This window comes from Solanum dulcamara, chromosome 5, assembly GCF_947179165.1.
Source record: "Solanum dulcamara chromosome 5, daSolDulc1.2, whole genome shotgun sequence".
Lineage (NCBI taxonomy): Eukaryota > Viridiplantae > Streptophyta > Magnoliopsida > Solanales > Solanaceae > Solanum > Solanum dulcamara.
Window position 1 is genome coordinate 73,467,980 of NC_077241.1, and position 20,050 is coordinate 73,488,029.

The window sequence follows — 20,050 nt, forward strand, 5'->3', positions numbered from 1 at the left end:
ACTTGATTCACTTTTATTCTAATTTTAAAATGATATACATGGTTGCATCATGCCATTTTTACTTTAATACATGGTTGCATCATGGCGTCTAGCGAGGATTGTGTGAACACAAATCTTATCCTTACAAGATAGAGAGATGATTTCTAATAGACCATCGACTCATGCAGAAGAATCTTGGCTAAAATTCAAACGTAAAGTAACACATATCTTTCTCGGTACAACCATCGTCGGGGGGGAGGGGGGGGGGGTACCTGAATACTATATTTTAGGCACAAACAAGAACGTTGAAATATCCAAGATATAGGACAACCACTTCCTTCAAAAGTTCATTTTAATCTTCTTTTACATGATTCTATCAAGAACCACACACTTGTCACTAATCATGGTTAAGTCTTCAAAGCATGGACATGAAGAGGAATTAACCTTCAAAATGTACTGTTAACAATTAACAAGAAGTGAAGATCCCGAAAACTGTGTTTTGTACATAAGACTCCACAGAGAAAAGGCTTACAGAAGACACAAATACTTCACACCATACTAAATTACAGAGACACGCACAATCATCAGTCCTCCCAAATTTACAGAAGACCATATCATCACATTATGGTACAACCCTTCCTTTCCTCTTGCGGCTGTGCAGCAGTTTGTGGATATCTGTTTGACTCCGATGGGTTGTAAGTAAACTCCGATGTATCAAGCCCATACTGAGTTACAGCCATTCAGGAATTCAAGTCAGAAAACTTAGTAGCTTAGTAATATCAAAAGGAAAGAGGTGATGTACTATCCCATTTTTGAAAACTTAAGAAAACTCGAAAGTAAAAGTCCTCTCATAGTCTAAAAAACGTCCTGGCTGAAGCAAAAACAAGGTCTTGCTGTGATCAGATATTTTGAAAATTTAAGCACCACAAACAAGCACAAATTAAAAAAATCATCATGATAAGTACAAAGAAACTGAAAAAGATTGTGTAGTTGGTAACGAGCAGTCAAAGGAGAAGGTTAAACATCATGATCCACATCAAAATGCAAGAAAAGCAATTAACAGAGAGCAAACCTTTTCTCTCATACGTGTACTCCATGCATCATTTCTACTTGGACGATTATCAAGGGTACCAGTAACAGGGGCACCAGTTGCAGGATTTGCTGGTGGCCTATTGTTGATCAGTGGCTGTCGGATTTGTTGTCTGGGACCACCTATGTAATCATCATCACTATCATAGTCTGCTGGTCTGTTTGCTGCCCTTACTATGAGGGCCAATAAGAATATAAGAGCCTGCAACTCATGTAAAAGGCTGAAACTGAGAAAGACTGAGACGATTAAGAAAAATAATTTTCAGCTCAATAAAAGATTTACGACGAAGAATTGAGACTCATATAGCTAACCCCTACTAATTTGGGATTCACACTTCACACTCAGTGTTAAACTGGAACGGAAGGACAATACAAACATTCAGGTCACATGTTCTCTGCTGTATCCACAAATTTTATACTGAATACGGTCTAGCCAGCAGTCAGCCATGATTTTCACTAGGACCATGCCAACATCTCTAAGGCCACAGCATATATAACTTATCAGAGACATATATTGCACCAACAAGGATGAATAGATTATAATTACTACATTTTGCAGAAAAAATCAGTGAATATTATAATGCAAGAGTATATCCACGACCACTCGAACTGTGGAGATGCACATCGGAATAGGATCAATAGCTTGCAAGAAATCGAACGCACTGTTGAGGAGTGCAAACAACACCGAACGCACTGTTGCATGAACTTCGGTATTTCACCCAAAATCCAACAAGGTGTGATTACCAGAAAGTTCTCTACCCTTTTTCCATCTCTTTTTTCTTGGGAACCAAAAATTATATATATCGTTCTTAAGCTCACCTCGAAAATAACAGCACCAAGGGCAACCCACTTGATAATCTTCCAGTGGTCATCGAGAAAATCATAGATCGTATCAAAATTTCCTGTTTTATCCCTTGGGATTTCCTGACAAAGACTTTCATCACTTATCTGACAAAAAATGTATAGTTTGAAAGTGAAGTCGTGAATGAGAAAAGACTTACATCTTTCCAGCTTTTATCAAAGAATATAAAACCAGCAGCACCTAGCTCTACCAAGATCAACAAGAAAATCAACACGGAGTACTGTTCTAAGTTAAGGTGCCAAACGTGCTTCATAGAAGACTGAGAAGAGAAATCAGATGAAAACTCTAGTAACTTGGATCTTCTAGAAATCCACAACGCCTATTGGAAATACGGTTCAGGGAAGTGTAGTGCAACAAGGCAGGAGGAAAAACCGAAAAATCAATTAATAGAAATGTAATCCAATCCATCTCCCCCTGACATGACCCAGTCTGGATTAAGCCCATATGATCCAAAACTCATCCAGGTAAATTCAAAACAGAAAGCTATAGAAGTAAGATTTCACAAATTTGATTGAAAATGTTCAAATTGATCCACATCATCTGTTCCCCAACATCATGACGTCTATCATTTATACATATTGACAAAAGAAGTATCCCTTCAAAAATATATTAGGTTTTCCACAAATATATAATGGAAAAACTACGTTCTATATCTACTTGAAGAAAATATTTACACCACGTAGCCCATATTTTGAGTTTGTTACCCGGTTTAGCCCATATTTGTGAATAAACACCTTTCATACACTATTGTACACTTCTACACAAGGTTTATACATTAGGTTATATGTATAATGCTCTCCCCCCAAATATAGTGTTATATAATATTGTATATTGGGCTACATGGCATAATACTTTATGTGGACTGTATAATATTGAAAGTTTCCCATATGTAATTAATCATGAAGACTGAACAAATGATTAGGATACACAACTCAGGCAGCAACCGTTCCTTGTTGATGCTCCAATGCAACCACAGCAAGATACAACTACAAGAACTGCTCCAATACCAATAAACAAATATATGAACCTGCAACATAACAAATGAGTCGATTACTTCATTCCAATCCGACCAACTGAACATCGGCGCATGAAATTCAAACATGAGAAGACAGCAGAACACCAAATATGAGTCATCTCTTCCAGAAAAACTTTATCCAAGAAATAAAAGGTAGAATAGTCTTGTAATCTATAATCCTTATAAATCATGTAGTCAAGTTCTGAAAATTCAAATCCACTCAAAACTTAGGACATATTATGACAAAAAAGATTGTTGTCTCTGTTTATAATTCAATAATGGACACACACAAACAGATGCAGACCATATATAGTTCCTTTTCTTCATTTATACTTCCACGTTTCTTTAGTTCTACACCTAGAAAACATCCAATTCAACCTTTGCATATACTTTCTTCAGAAAATAACCAATGCAAGTTTTCTCAAACTTCTCAGCAAGAGAAGTAAAACAAAAAGAATTGGCTATCATTTTAAAAGGATTGCAGCACAACTGACCAATCTAACCCCCCAAACGACAGAAACATTTAGGCCATCAATAGTCCCCAAAGGGTCATGACTTGTTTTAAATAAATACTCCCAACCAGAAAATATAGAAGTATTAATGAATTATAATTAAAAATTGTTTTACATCCGTTATAAGAATTTAAATTTTGAAAATTCATTATACGACTTCTTCAACATAGTTCGGTTTTATAGTTGCTCCTTACATATAGTACAACAGGGGCATGCTACTTCCTGGGGAAAAAACTCTCAAATCATTTCCACAGAATGTACTTTAAATTCTCCAGCAGATAAAAAAAAAAATTCCCTACCCCAAAACTGCCACTTATATGTTAGAGATGTTAAATACTTGAACACGAAACCACAGAGGAAATCTATTTCCACTTTGTATTAGGTAGAAAAAGGGCTATCATCAAAATGGCATTAAGAGATTGTGGAGGGTTTGGTTGGATTGGGATGGTTAGAAATGCATGTAAAGAGAGATGGGAGAAACACGAGACGATCCACGGTAATGGTAAGGAAAATGCAGCATGGATCATTATACCTATGGGATGAAGGAAAGATGGAAATGATGAGCACCGGAAGCAGCAGGGAGTGAGGTTAATGGGTGAGGGATCAAAGAGGATATTATAGAACGAACTCTCAGTTTTTTTTAACTGGTTGAAGGCTACTTTGGGTATTCAAGGAGATTTTAGATTGATAAGCTCCCTAGGGAAAGAGATGAAGTGTGATTCTTTCTCTAGTGTAATAGTTTCTCTGAGCTTTTATTGATAATACGTTGACAGGTGATAGGTTATCATGCTCCAAATGAAAGAGTCAAAGTCACGATCTAAACTAGACTAGGCAGCTTCTCAGCATTCATCCCACAGGAGGAAATGACATTGCACGTAAATCAAAAGCATCAACGTAAACTTGCATCACATCATTTGCCTTTCCTACAAGACAACAAAACTAAGAAGTCTACAAGCACCTTTTAGATTAGAGAATACGTGGTCGGAAGCAACATATTTTGGCAAATGGGCGAGACGGTGGCACAGTAACCAGATTCAAGGGAATCCGTAGTTCAACCATGTGAAGAAATTACTAAGAAATTCGAAAGGGGGATCTTAGAGAATGGAATCAGGAAATATTTGGAAGGATAGAAAAGTCAAGATCTCAGTTTTTTTAAAGAAACGAGATGTCAGAGTTGATGAGCAAGTTGGGGGTTAGAACTAGATGATCGCTAAAAAATGAGGAAATACGAAATCAAGAGAGCTAGCTTTAACAGCTATAGTGCAAGAAATTAGACAGAGACAAAAATCTAGGGTACATGTGGTTGAAGGAAGGGGATTGCAATACAAGTTCTACCCGGCAGGTTATGGTGAAAAAAGGGAGAAACTTGTCGAAAAAAGATGAAGTGGGAGAATCAGTTACAATTGAAGGGAGGGAGCGAAAGACGCAACAACTTCTTTCCACAATTATCTGTTGTAGAGGCCTCAGCTTGGAAGGTTAGAATTAGCCAAACGGCAGAGAAGGTGAAGGAATGGTTGAAAAAAGAAATCTGGAAAAAGGAAGTGTGGTAAGCAGTTGAGAATTGTACTTTAGATAAAGCACAAGGATCTAACAACTTAACTTTACCCTTATTTCAACCGTGTTTGGACATTATCAAGAACTTGTAGAGACAATTCAGGCTTTCATGAAACTGAAATTTTTGGACCACCACCTCCTTCAATATAGAAATCATACCAAGAAGGATGGTGTAGCAAATACTTAGGACTACAAACATATTAGTTTAGTGGGAAGCATTATCAAATGGCTGCATTCGCGGCAGCACCAACTATGAGAAATCCACCAATCCACATGTGTGAACAACTGCTTTTTTATTGTACTTGCACCTTGAGTTCTGTTTTCCTTAATATTTCCTAAAAGTCAAAGAAATCCTAATTCTTCTTCCCTTTTGATTGGGTTTGATTCAGATTATTGAGAAAATACTTTTTAATTTAGTAGATGACATAGTAACCTCCAAAACATATTCGTGGAAAGCAAGTGAATTTTCGGACACAGCACTTGTTTCATATTAAGTGTTGTACAGAAAGGAGTAGCTGCAGGAATTATGTGCAAGTTGCGCTTTGAAAATGTTACAATCATGTCAATTGAGACTTTTGGACTTTGCAATGATGCAAGATGTGTTCCAAAGAAAGAAAGAGGAAAAGAAAAGGGTTTTGGGTATCAGCAGTGAAATTCTTAGTGTTGATAAACAGTATTCCAACCGGGTTCTTTGCTGTCTCTAAAGAGTTGAAGGAAGGGATCTACTATCTCTCATACTAATCATTTTGTCCATCGAAGCACTAAGCAAGATAAATGGACAGGCATGGCCACAAAGAAAAGAAATTAGTAACAATGAATATCTGCTGTAGGTTGAAGTACAAATTCTGTGAATGGAATTTGTTATACTTCCCATGAAGAAAGACAAAAAGGAAGTAATACGCACTTGTAGTCCAATGAGAAGAAACAAGTGCCTTTGATATGCAAGAAGTGTAGAAGAATTGAAGAAATAAACCAATGCTGAGAACCGGAGATCAATTATTGCAATTTCTCACAATACAAAGTGAAAAGATAAGAGAGATCCTTGGGAAAAATTGAGAGATGCTTCCCAAATTCAGTGCTCTTTGTTTCATCCAAATGAACAACAGTCTCCATGTGGAAGAGAATCTTCCCAATTTCCGTAATCAAAAAATCAACTGACTATATCTCTAAAGTCTCCAAATTTTTTGCGCTTATCCTTTTTAACTGTGACATTCCTCCAAAAAACAAGAGAAAAACTAGCTAACACAGCAATACCAATTATCAAATACAGTTAGCAATACAACTTCACATTCATCTCAAAGACAACTTCAACATAAGCGCACAACAACAACAACAACAACATACCCAGTGGAATCCCAATAAGTGGGGTCTGGGGAGGTTGAAGTTTAGGCAGACCTTACCACTAACTCGAGGAGGTAGAGAGAGGGACTGTTTTCGAACATGCCTCAAACCCAAGTAAAAGAATAAGAAACAATAAAGATAGCATAGCAATGAATAGAAAAGTCTACAATGAAGAAACAACACTAACAGCAAAAAAAGTTTGATAATAACTGCATAACATAATAAAAGCATATCAAAATAATGCGTAAAATAAGTAAATAAAATCAGAAAGTAGATGATAACACATAAGAATACCTCGAAGGTAGACATGACATTCACCAAACAAGTGTTTTGGTACATCTAGTTGCTCATAGGTCTCAGGCGCATGAAACAATTAAATAAGAAAAGCATTAAGGCGAAGAGGGTATTCATACCAAGGTTTTGGAAGTTTATCAAAGATGTTTTCAGCCAACGATACAGCCATCAGCATTGGACGACCGAACTCTATCACTTCACCACTTACAGGCGGTGCAACTGGGTAATCATCCCCAGAGGATGAATGATTTTTGTACTCAACAAATAGAAAAATACCATACCCCACCATTGTCAAACCAACAAGGGTCAACAAAAAGTTCAATAGCTTCAACAAGCACTCCCAAAACCCTTTGCACGCCATTCTCTACAGTTCCTTCAGCAAACCCTTTAAAACAACAGCTCCTTTGAAAAAAATACTTCAGCTAAATCATCAAATTCCCGATTCCCTAAAATACCAACATACACAAACCAACTCATAAATACCTCAGTTTATCCAAAAGACTCAAACTTTATCAAAAACAAGATATAAACAAACACTATTCCCTATATGCATAATCCATTTAATTTAGAAAAAAATAATCAATAACATGAAATATTCCAATATGATAAATATGAAAACTCTGATTATGGATGGATCTGGGAAAACAATTAAAAGGGGTTGAAATTAACATGAAATTGAAACTCTTGAAACAAGATTCTTGAAATATAATTACTATCTAAGATGGAATTGGAATTATCAATTGAACTTATCAAAAAAAAAAATCGGATAATGGGACAAAAAAATTACTCACAAGAAAGGCAGAATTAGCAGGAGATTTGGGATCGGAAATACTGGAAGGTTCGAAGAGAAGAGAGGTATATTTGGATTTTGGAGGAAGAGAAAAAGGAAGAAAAAAAAAAAGGTCCAGAACGTTAGCTGGCTTGTCTAGTACCTCCGTTATCGCTAAAATGGCTTATGCTAGGGCACTCCTATTTTTGCCACATCAACTTCTTCTTTTTTTTAAATTTAATTTAGAGTTTTGTGTTGGAATGATAAATATGGAGTATTACTTATTAGTTGAGGTTTTGACTCTCGAGTATGAATTTGTGGATGTGGATTTACCTTTATAAAGAAATATTTTAGGGTAACGTAGAGAAATTTTACTAGCTTATGAACTAATTAATTAGATTTATACTAGTTTTTAATATTATGAATCTTATCAGATTTTGGACTTTTAATATATGTATCTGTTGCATTTAAATATATTTAAATACATGTATTCTGAATGCATAGGGTCAAAAATTAGGTGTAATGTGTTCTAGATATATTGTATCCAGGTGGATTCATATGTATCTGACTTTCTCGCTCGTTTCTCTCATATCTCGCTCGCCTCCTCCTATATCTAGTATTCCAGATACATGTATCTAGTATCTCATATATATGTATCTAGTGTGATTCGCGTATATTTGGGGATCTCGCTCGCTTTTCTTCCTGTCTCGCTCATTTCTCTTCCTATTTTAGTGTATGTGGTAGCAGACATATATGTATCTGGGTGTATCTGACTTGAAATTTAATATAAATTATTACTTAATGATACAATATGAATTACTTCAAACTACGAGGAGAATTAGTAAATATGGTAGGAATGTTTGTCCAATTTGATATTATTATTATTTTTTGATAAAGGCAACCTTTTGCCTAATTTGATAGTTTTTTCAATATTTTGCCTCTAATGTAAACTATTTAAAAAAGAATATTTCTTTTATTTTTTAATAATGATTTAATTTCAACTTTTCACATATTTCAAACAATTGGATTAAAAGATATTTTTTTGACATATTTGACATACTTTTAATGTAAAATTACAAGATTTAAAAATATTTTTATTTTCTTAAATTTCATGTCAAATTAAAATAGGACAAATAAATTAAAATTTAGAGACTATCAAATGTTTTCCATTCTCCATTTTCCATTTTGCCCTTTCCTTATTTTTTTTGGATGGGGTGTCGGGATATTGATTTCTTACGCAGGTCAAAATTCATATAATATTTTCATTTTTAAAAAAAAATATTTTCTTTTTAGATTATGAATTTTTCATATAAATAACATTACAAGAAAGTGAATTTTGTAACATTTTACCTACTTTTAAATTAAGATCACAAATTCAAAAAAAATTATTTTCTTAAATTTTGTAATTAAAACGGAGAGGGTATTATTTTTTATCGCATATTCTATGTCAGTTTAAGGTTATTGTACTTTCTTTAACAATCTTAATTACTACTCTTTCTATTCCTTTTTAGTTGTCAGATATACTAAAAATAATTATCTCATATTAATTATCAATTTAAATAATCAAGAAATAATTAGTTATTTTTTTCAACTCTATCCTTAATAATTAAGTTATTATGAAATGTGAAAAAAAAGTATTTTATTACTACAGAAGTTTTGAAAAAATAAAATAAGCATACAATAAGTAAAAATTTAAAGTAAAAAACTTAATGTAATGATTTAATAAATTTACTGGCAGTACTGATATTTAATTCTTCATGCGGTGCACGTATTCCTTTTTCTTGTGCCACTGTACTGTCTTCGATGGCTCAGTATTTAAATTCAATAAAAAATGATTCATCAAAAATGTTTCAACAATTACATCCGTTGAAATATCTATTTGAAATAATGAAATTTGATAACTTTCTCTGATATTCATATTTTCAAGTACCATGCATTCTTTTGTAATGTTAATTTTGGTGGGAAATTTTAGATTTTCATATTGTATGAAAGAATAATTTTTGTTTAAACTAAATTTGGAAGCACAAAATTTTCATTTTCAGAGATAGTGGCAAATTTTTTCATTGAGCAGTATAATTTTTTTTGTTCTATTGAAAAGTTATTTTGTTAAACTTTTGATATTTTTTTGCCTATTATTCAATACAGAACACATTAATTAAATATTATAATTCATTAATAAAGGCTAATTTTCATAATGATTAAAGAATATTTATGTGAGCAAGACTAAAGAGTCAACTTTGTTTTTGGAGGAATATTAGGAGAAATAAATGTAAAAATCAAAATAAGAATATTGTGGAATTCTTATAAACAAAGGTTATCACTGTCCTTTTACCATTTTGATCAAATTTGGGCCAAATACTTTGGGTGTATTTGGGTCATTTAGCATTACTCTTTTTTTTAAGGGTTGTGAGGACATTATTCCGATAACTAAAAAGGGACGGAGAGAGTACTATAAGAGTATCTCTTTTGTCTAAACTCAAGAAAAAATAACAATAAATGAATTCTTTAGAAAAATCATCGAACACTTCGAGACAAATTTAATTTACTAATAAAATCTAATAATTGTGAACAGTGTCAGCTGCGTAACTAATTCCTAGCAAATCAGAATTCACTATTCTTTTGATAGGAATATTGTTATTGCTCCTTCCATTTTATATTAATTGTCCATTTTATTATAAATAATTATCTGAAACTACTTATCGATTTATAAAATTAATTATAATATTTTTATTATTAATTTATTTAGGCATTATTATTTGAATGCTCCAATGGAAACTTTAAGCACCACTGACAACATGACTCTATTATTATAAATAATACTCCTAACAAATAAAAGTGCATTGACTTTAAGCATTCACTCTTAACTTTTTTTATTTTATATAAAAAAAGCACTGCCGACTTAATTCTTATTTTACTACGCTAACAATTAGAATAGGAATCGTATCTATTATTGTAAATGTCATAGTTTACTATGATATATAGTTGAAAATACTACTCAAATTAGGAAGTAAATAATATCAAAACTGATATGTGTATTATTTTATCTAATATCTCCTATCAAACAACTCATTAGTTATATATCTCATTTTATATTATTTTTAATACAATAACTCAAATAATTGATAAAAAAATAATATTAACATAACTTATTTAATTTTATTAATATATCTTATTAAATAGTATTATTTTTATATATTCTACCAACTGTCTCGTAATTTTAGGAGTAATAATAAAAGACTAATAGTAATAGAGCGTATAAAAAGTGAGAAGCATTATCAACATGAGTTGTGGTGCAATGGTGAGACTGTTTCATCTTTAATCAGCGATTTCGGATTCGAGTCTTAGATATAGAAAAATTCTATTAAAAGCATCACTCCAAATGAATCTTACCATGCGTGATTCATATTTAATCAAGATTTCACGAATTTCGAACACCATATAAAAAATAAAAAAAAATTAGAAGCATCAACAGTTTGTAAAGCAAAGAGTGACAAGCTGTACTCTACAAAAGAAGTGGGGTAGGACACCCACCGTCCTACCTAATTTATGACTCCAAGGAATCGGTTAGTCACAGAACAAGTTATGATGAGAATAATTTTATAAAAATTAATTATGATGTAATTGGTTATTGTAGTATTATGCCTTAATGAATATTTGATTGTTGTATTATAAATAAAATAGATCACATAATTTTTAAAAATAAATTATTTATTTATAAAAATACTAATCATAAGTATAAAATGTGTGAAAATTATATATAAAAAGGGTTTGAGGAGAAATTTTTGTTGTTTTAACTATTTTAATCAGGGATATAAGTTAATCCATGAATCATGATTATTATTCCAATCAGAGACATGAATAATTTATCTCAATACTAATTATTAATTTCGTGATAAGTTATCTAAAACTTTGTAGCCAAACAAGGGATTAAGGGATATTAAAAATTTATTCTAGGATTATTTCTTTTATCTATCACACCAAGCGTGTTCTAAGGAGTTACTTATAAATTATAATCAATAATAATATATTAGGTGTAATCTAGCTCATATTTAATGAGATTTGAAAAAGGGTGGTATGAAGGTAAATTTTATCTTAACCTTGTGAATTCAGAAAGATTGTTTCTGACTTTCAATTCAAGTAAAACAATTTAAATTAAATTTGAAAAGCAATCATATTAAGTAGATATTAATTAATTAAGAATAACTTAATAAAAACACCTCTTAACTTTTTTAAGACGAGTGAACTTTAAAAATTGAAGTGTGTCCAAACTAAACATATCGTATAATGTGAATCAAAAAGAGTAATTAAGTACTACTAAGATCAATCTAAAGGACCCCTTTGGTGGGTCAAGATTATAATATTATTGGCGGGGTGAGAAATTTTGAAATTAAAGTTAATAAAAAGTTCGAAAATAAAAAAAAACATTCTCAATTATTGAATAATTCCGACCATGTTATGACAATCATATCAATTGAGGCAATAGTATATGTTTTTCTTACCAAATATAATCAATTAATACAACTACTTTCTAGTGGACCTAGCAATTCCCTTTTTTTTCTTAACTAGTGTTTGGCTCTATCACTTGGCATATTCCACCAATTTCAAGAAACCATATCCACTAATAAAATGTTAAATATATCATGAGCTTTGTTAATTCGTTTTAATTTGTTTATCGGATTTTAACTTAGTATGAAATTTATAAAAGTAAAAAAGATTTTTGAATCTTGTGATATTAAATTAAAGATATGTAAAATGTACAAAAATATTATTTGATTTTTTGTTTTTAAACATCTCATGTGAAAAGTTGAAATTAAAAATTTATCTAAGAAGGAAGAAATATCTATTTTTGAGAAAAAATATTTTGGATTTATTATTGTCATATTTTTTTTTGACGAATGAATTAATATGTAGAAGATATTTTTGTACACAATAAATTAGAACACAACGTCCAAATGTCCAAAATGAGAAATCATATTTGGGGCCCAATCCATTAGGGACAACCCACCCATACAGCCAGTGGGAAGGATGGAACTATTGCCAAAGACCGTCTGGTGGAACTCTCCGTTTAAGTGGTTAATCCTCAGAGAAAGACGATCAAACAATTTTCAATCATGTCCGCAGGCGTGAAGCGTGGTAGGCCTGCGCCGCGGAGCATACCTATTGAAAATTTCTGTTTTAAAGATGATTTTTCAATTTTAGGAAATCTTTTTGATCAATTCAATCAGTTTTTCAGTATATTTTTTTTCCACAAAAACTTCACTAAATTCCTTTTCAAGGTGAAATACAGGTTCACCTCTCAACTTTCAAATATCATGTTTTAACTTGCGATTATTTGTTCGGCAAAATCCAATAATTTAGGTTCTCGTTGTGTTTACATTGAAATTTTTATTTCATATGTATATATAAATAATCTATTTAGAACTCAATAAATAAAAAGAAAAAAAATTATCTAAATACACATCTTATTTTATCATAATTTTTAAAATTCTTATCATTTAAAAAAATTACAAAAATTCCTTATCAAATACATCACTACCCTCTTTCCGATACATCCTTATCCCCTTCTGACACATCCTACCCACTCTCAAATACATCTCTCCCCTCTCGAATACATTCATTCCCTCTCTGATACATCAGTATCTCCTCTCGGATACATCCCTCACCTCTCGTATACATCCCTATTCCTTCTCGAATACATCCCTCCTATTAAGTAATGTATCATTCGCAATCCATGAGCTATGTATCCGCAGGTTTTCTGATGTATTCAAGATTTTATAAATTTAAGGAATTTTTATAACTTGAAAAAAATAAAAATAGAATGTAATTAACTCTTAACAGATATATATATGCAACTTTTACTAAAAAGAATTGTGATTTAGAACCCACAAAGTCATAAACTACGAATGGTTTATTCATTATTTTCCAAAGCAATCAATGGAGCACACTCATCAGCCCAAACATCCAAAATTGGGCTAGAAAAAAGGGGAAAACCCATATTTGGGTCCATTATTTACACAATCCGATTTTGACCTTTGAGTCAATGCCATACACGTGGATCACTCTGTGCCAATCATTTATTCATTCCTCAGTCCATTGGGTCGGGTCGGGTCGGGCTACCGGGTTATGTCATGGTACACGGGTCCATCAAGTTATTGGAGATTCTTTTATTTGGACATAGACCCCCTGAGGGTCCCAGAAAAAATTAGAATGATTGCCATCTCATCTCCGACAGCGGGAGCGGTTGATTTGTGGAGGGACGGTTGAGATCCCTTGTTTAGAAAGTTCATCGAGAACGCTCTCCGTAGAAGGAGGTTTTAGGCCCAAAGGAAGTGGTAACCATGGTTTGGTTATTGCCTCCTTTACTACTTTATCAATTACCTCCTCTGCCTGCACCACAAACAACAACTAAAAACTTAAGAAAATAAAATTTTATTCACAACCTTAAAAATGTTTAAATTTTTATATCGTGAAACGTAAAAAAATTTACACTATCAAGTTACTAGGAAACCAACAATAGCTATAGAAAAGAGTACTGAATGGACGGGTCGATAATCTACTTATGATAAAATGGACCTTAGGCTTAATCGAGCCTCGAAAGCTAGCACAACCACTTTTTGAACGAATGTGAGACAATCTAATAGTTGACAACTAATTATACATACGGGTTAAATAATATATTCTTTTTTTTCCCTGGAATTGTAGGTAATTTAGCCATTTGTGAGATTCCACCGGGTATGTTCTTGCTGTATTATATGTAATTTATATCCATTTTGGAGATGATTGGAAAAGTCTAACTCAATACCTCCTCTTCATTACACATATGTGTAGTTTAAGCACTATTATCAAAATAGTTCTAAGGCTATGGGTGTGTTTCGGTATAAAGGGAAATGTTGTTCATGAAAAATGTTTTCTAGGAATATGAGTGGGTTTCTCATTTATTTTGTTGTATTTGGTACGTAAACAAAAAGTATTATTCTAAAAGCATTTGTATATAACTTAGATAAATATTGTGGAAGGTGGGGACAGAGGCTACAAGAGTGGGGGTGAAGATGAGGTGTATGTTGGAGGGTCGGGATGAGTGAAGACACAATCGAAGTGGAATGCTACTCGTGGAACTTGTTTTTCCTAATTCCACTAGAGAAGTCATTTTTTCCATTTTTAAGGAACTCGTCTTCCTGGAGTCCAAAAGGTAAAATGAAACTCTTTCGTATCAATAATATCCTAGTACATGTTTGTATAAAGAACTTGGTCGATCTGAAATAGGATCTACAATGTATGAAGATATCCATAACAATCCTAGTTGAGACAATCTTACCGGGTGAAGATCAAACGACTTCTCTAGCATGCTATATCTGTTATGCACTCCGTGAGGTCGGTACACTCCAGCATTCTGCATAATCCAACCAACGTGCCATTAAGAATACAATCCAAGAGTGCATTCACATAAAATAACTCAAGAACATTGTTAAACTGAACATAAATATCTAATGGGAGTTGTATATATTGCCAATGAATTCACCTGAGGATATGATCCAAACGATGGTGACATGACAGGGGAGCCCCATGTATCAGCATGCAGCTGCATTATTACAAAACATAAGTTTTTAGATGTGGTATTTGTTATACCTATAATATCTTGTGAAACGTTTGACATAGACATGTCACACGGTCAAGCTCAGAAGGTAATAGTTCAGCTAAGGACAAAAAATGTTTACCCCTGGATGAGGCGTCCAGTGCCAAGTCTCTGCAGGCTTCCATCCAGGATAGTAAGGTGAACCCCACACTTGTAAACCGTTCGGACAACTTGCTGGTGGTACCCAAGCAGGATAAAATTGACCACCTGGGGCGACATGATTAGAATGATATTGTGGGAACATCATAATAGGTTTATGAGGATAGTAACTCCTTTGTACTGAATCTCTAGGCTGCGGATGAGGCCATCTCCTTTCTACCTCCTTTGGCAAAATTTGCCTCCGTTGCATTCTGTATTTCTGCTTGGAAATTGGAAGGCTATTGTTAAGCGGAAAGATATGTCAATGTCTAACTTTATTGTAGCACAACTGTTATACTACACCCCCTCGTAGGATATGGAAATATCATATGAACATTTATCTAACTTGAGGTTCCAACAGACTGAAAATGGTCAAGATTTAGTACTATCTTGTTTTCCCAAATGTTATAACATTTATATTAAGATATGAAAGAGCAGAACTCACAAACCTGGAGATGGCTGGCTACGTTATGTCTTGTTAAGCCCTCTACTTTCATCAAGTCCAGTATTCGAGAAGGAATGGCTTGATCGATACCAAGTTGCTCTACTGCTTGAACAAACTTCTTGTGTAGTTCAGGTGTCCAATCTACCTAAATCCAAAGTAAAGATCAAACTTATTCCCCTGAAACAAGTGATTCAAACTTCCAAGAATGCAGAATTATTTAACCTCTGCCCAGTCAAATATATTTAAGGCTGAAATCACCAAGACAACTCCAGCTAAAGTCCTATACTGATTACCATATGTCAGATTCATACACTATTTGAGAAGTTCAAACTTCGACATAACAAAATGAGCTCCGTATTCATCTTATAAGCAAAATCCTGAAAACTTGAAGAGGATGTTTGGTGATATCCATGAACTTCTTTAAGAACTTAACCGTTCATACGGTTAAATTCATTAATGCAAGAGGAGAAAGATACATGCAACGCCACATATAATATCTGCATCTCATCCTTTATTCCTAGAAAGAAGAGATAAATAACAAAAGATCGCATGACTGATGAGTTAGAGAAGCAATCATAAAGCTTTTTTTAAGAGTGCATGCGGAACTTGTGAAACATTCTTGTACCTTTGGAACCAGTAGACAAAACATAATGACATTCTTGGACAATAACATTGCGGAACTTATTAGAACACATACTTACTGTCATTATTTTTCTATGAAAACTAGGCACCATTTATTCCATCTTACCTTCATCTTCTTCTTATTGGATTTAGTCCCACTTGAACTATGAGGATCAGATGCTTTACTAGGTTCAGCAGAATGACTAATGCTATTGTCAGGGCAGTCATTACTTTGTGAAGAGGTGGCAATATTAGCCTCCATCTTTTGAGGAGGAGATGAAACATTCTCCTCTTTCAAAATTATCTCTCCTTGTTGTCCAGGAGGACTTATTTGGACAGTATTCTCAGCAAGTGAATTGTTATAAGTAGTTTCGACGGATTTAGTGTCACCATCATGTTCCCCACTGTCTTGGTCAGTTGAGAAAATAGTATGATCATGGCAGTCAGCATCATCCACTGACCGCACTCCTTGTTTCAATTGTGGGGTTGAGGGAGCAGGGTATTTATCACAGCCCGACGAATGTTCGGTATTGCTTTCCGCTACTGCAGTGAGAGGTTCTGTTCCATTTGAATTTTTGTCATCTGCTTCACACTTTGCTGGTTGTAACTGTAGCATTGAGAGGAGAGATTCTTTTACCGGCTCAAGTGATCTGGACACATCTTTTCTAGTATTGAATGCCTGTTGCAGCGAAATAAGATCAGGATTTCCTTTTCATAAAATAAGCATACTGATTTGAAAGAACATAAGATGATCGACTGAAGTCTCTGCTACAAACCTTGTGAACTACATGCTGCCATATATTTTTGAGTTTATCATCTGATAATGGTTTCTGAAGGAACTCAACTGCACCCAGCTGCAAAATATCGAAGCATTGAACATCTGTTACACATAATTACCAGAAATAATTAGCATCAAACGAAAATTTGAGCCCCAAGATCTCACCGCAATACACTTCATCATTGTGCTGATAGAATGAATATTTGATGTCACTGCACGAGGTAAATGAATCTATCTTAGATATGTTGTAGCTTTTAAAACATTTGAAGACAGTTTATTCAAATTGTTCCAAATACAAACAAGGGACCGAAAGGAATGAAAAAAACCTATGATCTAACAAGATAAAGCAGGGATTCATTCCCAGCCAAACAAATTTGGAACACACGAATAAGTTCTTTAATATGTTACCAGTTCAAAGACTTAAGATTCTAGCAATTCTAACTCTGCCAATATTATCATATCTGCTGAAACCAAGTTTAGTTGCAAATACATCACTTATTTTTTCGTATGTTTAGCACTCACTTATAGTTGGTAGATCTTTGGCACTTTCAAGAAATCGGAGAACCCCATCACTGTTGCCTGCACTTACCTGTGTCAATTAATAGACAAATTCATCAACAGTTAGAATAACATTTTGGCCTGTGTTCACAGTTTGTTGATCGACTACTGTATATTGAAAATCATCAGGGAAGACTACTGTTTTAGCTGCAGCAAATAATAGCTAAATTCCCAAATATAGCATTACATGTTAAATAGAGTTCTTATTTGAGAATAGTAATATTACTTCAATAAGCCCGCTCAATGGTCTTATTAGTAAAGTAAATGAGGAGAATTTCAGGAGGAGCAAAATGGAAACTAGTACCTCCACAATGGCTACATGAAAGCCCTCGGATTTGCTTGAGATTGCAGTCAAAGCTTCACTCTCATTGCAGAACGAGTAGACTGCAATGACATGGTGCATTAGAACACATGAATATAATAATGACCTTTTGCGAAGACTCATGAAATGAAACAAATTCAGGACCTCCACAAGTGTTACAACAAATTTGTGACAAAAAAAAAAACAAGCTAAGGACTGAGCAAAATGTCACTCCTAACCATATAATACGCTGAAGCTTCAAAAAAACTACTTGTATTCTGCTAGTCACATTACTTACAGAAGTGATTCAGAGCATTCAACAATTAGTAATTACACCAAATTTTGAAACAATATAAATAGATACTCCCTTGTTTCATTTTGTTTGTCTCCTCTCCTTTTTAGTCCGACAACTCTATAATTTCAACTTTCTATATGCTATGTTTAAGACCACAAGATTAAATAAGTACATTTTACATATTTTTAGTTTAAAACCATAAGATTCAAAGAACTTCTTTATTTTTTTAAACTCCGTATCAAGTCAAAACAAGACAAACAAATTGAAAGGGAGCGAATATATAAACTTGCAAGAACCATAAAAAGAAAGTTTAAATTCTGTACTGTTAGAGGATCTCTGCAGCACTCCAGGGAAAGGTAAAAGTATGAATCTTGAATAGTAAATGTTTTTCATCTTAAAATAGAAAAGATGAATCAGAATACTCTATTTTCCCTTAGTAATAAATGTAAAGGTCTTTCCACATATAAGGAGAAATCAACAAAGAAACAGACCAAGAAATGCACAATTAACTTGCAAAAGTGAATTTTTGCACCAAAAGAACTCAAAAATAAGGAACATAGAGAGTTAAACACCGGGTGCGAGTAAGTATTTTTTCGACTTTGTTACAACTACTTACCTATGTAGTCCATTTTCTCAAGCCTTGATTTCATCTCAGCAGCAGAGTTGCTGTCTTCATCAAAAAGAAGGACTTTAAGTCCCTTTGGGAAATCTTTCCAACCCAATAATTCATCCTCAATGCAAATCATTTCTAAAAAGGCATCCTTTTTAGGAAATCCAAAACAGTCACTTTAATCAGTCATTTAACTATTGAATCTGCACACCCAAAAATGAATTCCCCTTAGATTTACATTATAACAACAACATAACCACTCTAATCCCACAAAGTCGGGTCTGAGGAGTATAAAATGTACACAGACTTGACCTCTACCTCAAAAGTAGAGATGTTGTTTCCTATTTACATTAAAAAATCAATCTTTAGAAAAAACCCCTCTTAACCTTACAGTTAATTCAACTCATAATGATCAGAATCAAGCTTGAATCTTTAACATGATCTAACAAAAAGGGAAAGAGGTAAAGACTATATTTTTAACTTTAAATTAGAAACAACATAAACAAACAGAAAACCCCATGTGAGAGATCTTCTACATATTAACATAAAGAAGACAAAAAACCTCAATGTGAATACACAAACATCACAATTCCAAGAAAACCCGAGTTTTCAACTTGACCAAAAAAAAAAGACAAATAAAATGGAAAAAAGACAGAAACAAGTTCTTAACTTAGTTCTTCTTGATGCATGAATATGTAAAGAATCATACTGCATACAATGCATGTAAAATAAAGCAGCAAATTTTAATTAGAAATAAGTACTATAGTATATTTTATATATATATATATACCCTGTATCTCTTGGGAAATGAAGAAGATCAGCTCATTTGTTCCCTTTTTTCTTTTTTTTTTCCTTTTAAGGGTTGTTTGTTGATTGTATTTAGGTGGGTGGAAACTGGAACGAAAGAGAAAAGAGGGGGTTAGGGGAGACAGATATACTGTTACAAAGAGAGAGAAACAGGCTTGAAGAATAGAGAGAGTGGCGCGGGGAGTTGGACATGTTAAAAAGCCATATATCCAATATCATATGGAATTTTTTTGATATATCAATTTTGATATTATGGTATGAAATTTTAAAAATTAAGAAACTTCGTAATATTGTGATTTTATCTAAGATTATGCATTTAATAAAATGAAACAACATCATATAATATCTTTTTTCAATACTCGTTTAATTTACTTCTATTTTTACTGAAATCATCTATAGTCAATTTTTCACATATGTACGTTAGATATATCCAGACATCTCTTCTTCTA

General features: G+C 33.2%; 2 protein-coding genes across 3 annotated transcripts; both read right to left on the minus strand.

Moving 5' to 3' along the window:
* Positions 1-301: 301 nt before the first annotated feature.
* Positions 302-7,607, minus strand: LOC129889728 (tobamovirus multiplication protein 2A). Its single transcript, XM_055965137.1, has 7 exons — positions 7,438-7,607; positions 6,766-7,092; positions 2,858-2,957; positions 2,070-2,150; positions 1,888-1,992; positions 1,052-1,270; positions 302-704 (listed from the first exon to the last, which is right to left on the minus strand). Exons 2-7 carry the CDS (start codon positions 7,005-7,007, stop codon positions 597-599), a joined length of 855 nt encoding a protein of 284 aa, XP_055821112.1. The 5' UTR covers positions 7,008-7,092; positions 7,438-7,607; the 3' UTR covers positions 302-596.
* A 5,653-nt stretch (positions 7,608-13,260) lies between these two features.
* LOC129889729 (two-component response regulator-like APRR2) lies at positions 13,261-19,795 on the minus strand. 2 transcript variants are annotated; one of them, XM_055965138.1, is made up of 12 exons: positions 19,585-19,795; positions 18,801-18,997; positions 17,893-17,972; positions 17,553-17,619; positions 17,196-17,242; positions 17,029-17,106; positions 16,380-16,931; positions 15,636-15,776; positions 15,131-15,406; positions 14,935-14,994; positions 14,731-14,805; positions 13,261-13,802 (listed from the first exon to the last, which is right to left on the minus strand). In XM_055965138.1, exons 2-12 carry the CDS (start codon positions 18,928-18,930, stop codon positions 13,635-13,637), a joined length of 1,674 nt encoding a protein of 557 aa, XP_055821113.1. In that variant the 5' UTR covers positions 18,931-18,997; positions 19,585-19,795; the 3' UTR covers positions 13,261-13,634. The 2 variants fall into 2 exon arrangements, with proteins under 2 accessions (XP_055821113.1, XP_055821114.1); XM_055965139.1 differs by lacking the exon at positions 17,196-17,242 and having other exon boundaries at positions 17,029-17,132.
* Positions 19,796-20,050: the final 255 nt, after the last annotated feature.

Coding starts and splice junctions, on each gene's coding strand:
- LOC129889729 (XM_055965138.1), bottom strand. CDS start 18,930: ATGATTTGCATTGAGGATGAATTATTGGGTTGGAAAGATTTCCCAAAG. Junction 17,620..17,892: donor TTCATGTAGCCATTGTGGAG/GTACTAGTTTCC, acceptor TAATTGACACAG/GTAAGTGCAGGCAACAGTGA. Junction 15,777..16,379: donor CCAATAAGAAGAAGATGAAG/GTAAGATGGAAT, acceptor CTTTGGATTTAG/GTAGATTGGACACCTGAACT.
- LOC129889728 (XM_055965137.1), bottom strand. CDS start 7,007: ATGGCGTGCAAAGGGTTTTGGGAGTGCTTGTTGAAGCTATTGAACTTT. Junction 1,271..1,887: donor TTGGTGCTGTTATTTTCGAG/GTGAGCTTAAGA, acceptor CATGAGTTGCAG/GCTCTTATATTCTTATTGGC. Junction 705..1,051: donor GTACACGTATGAGAGAAAAG/GTTTGCTCTCTG, acceptor GCTGTAACTCAG/TATGGGCTTGATACATCGGA.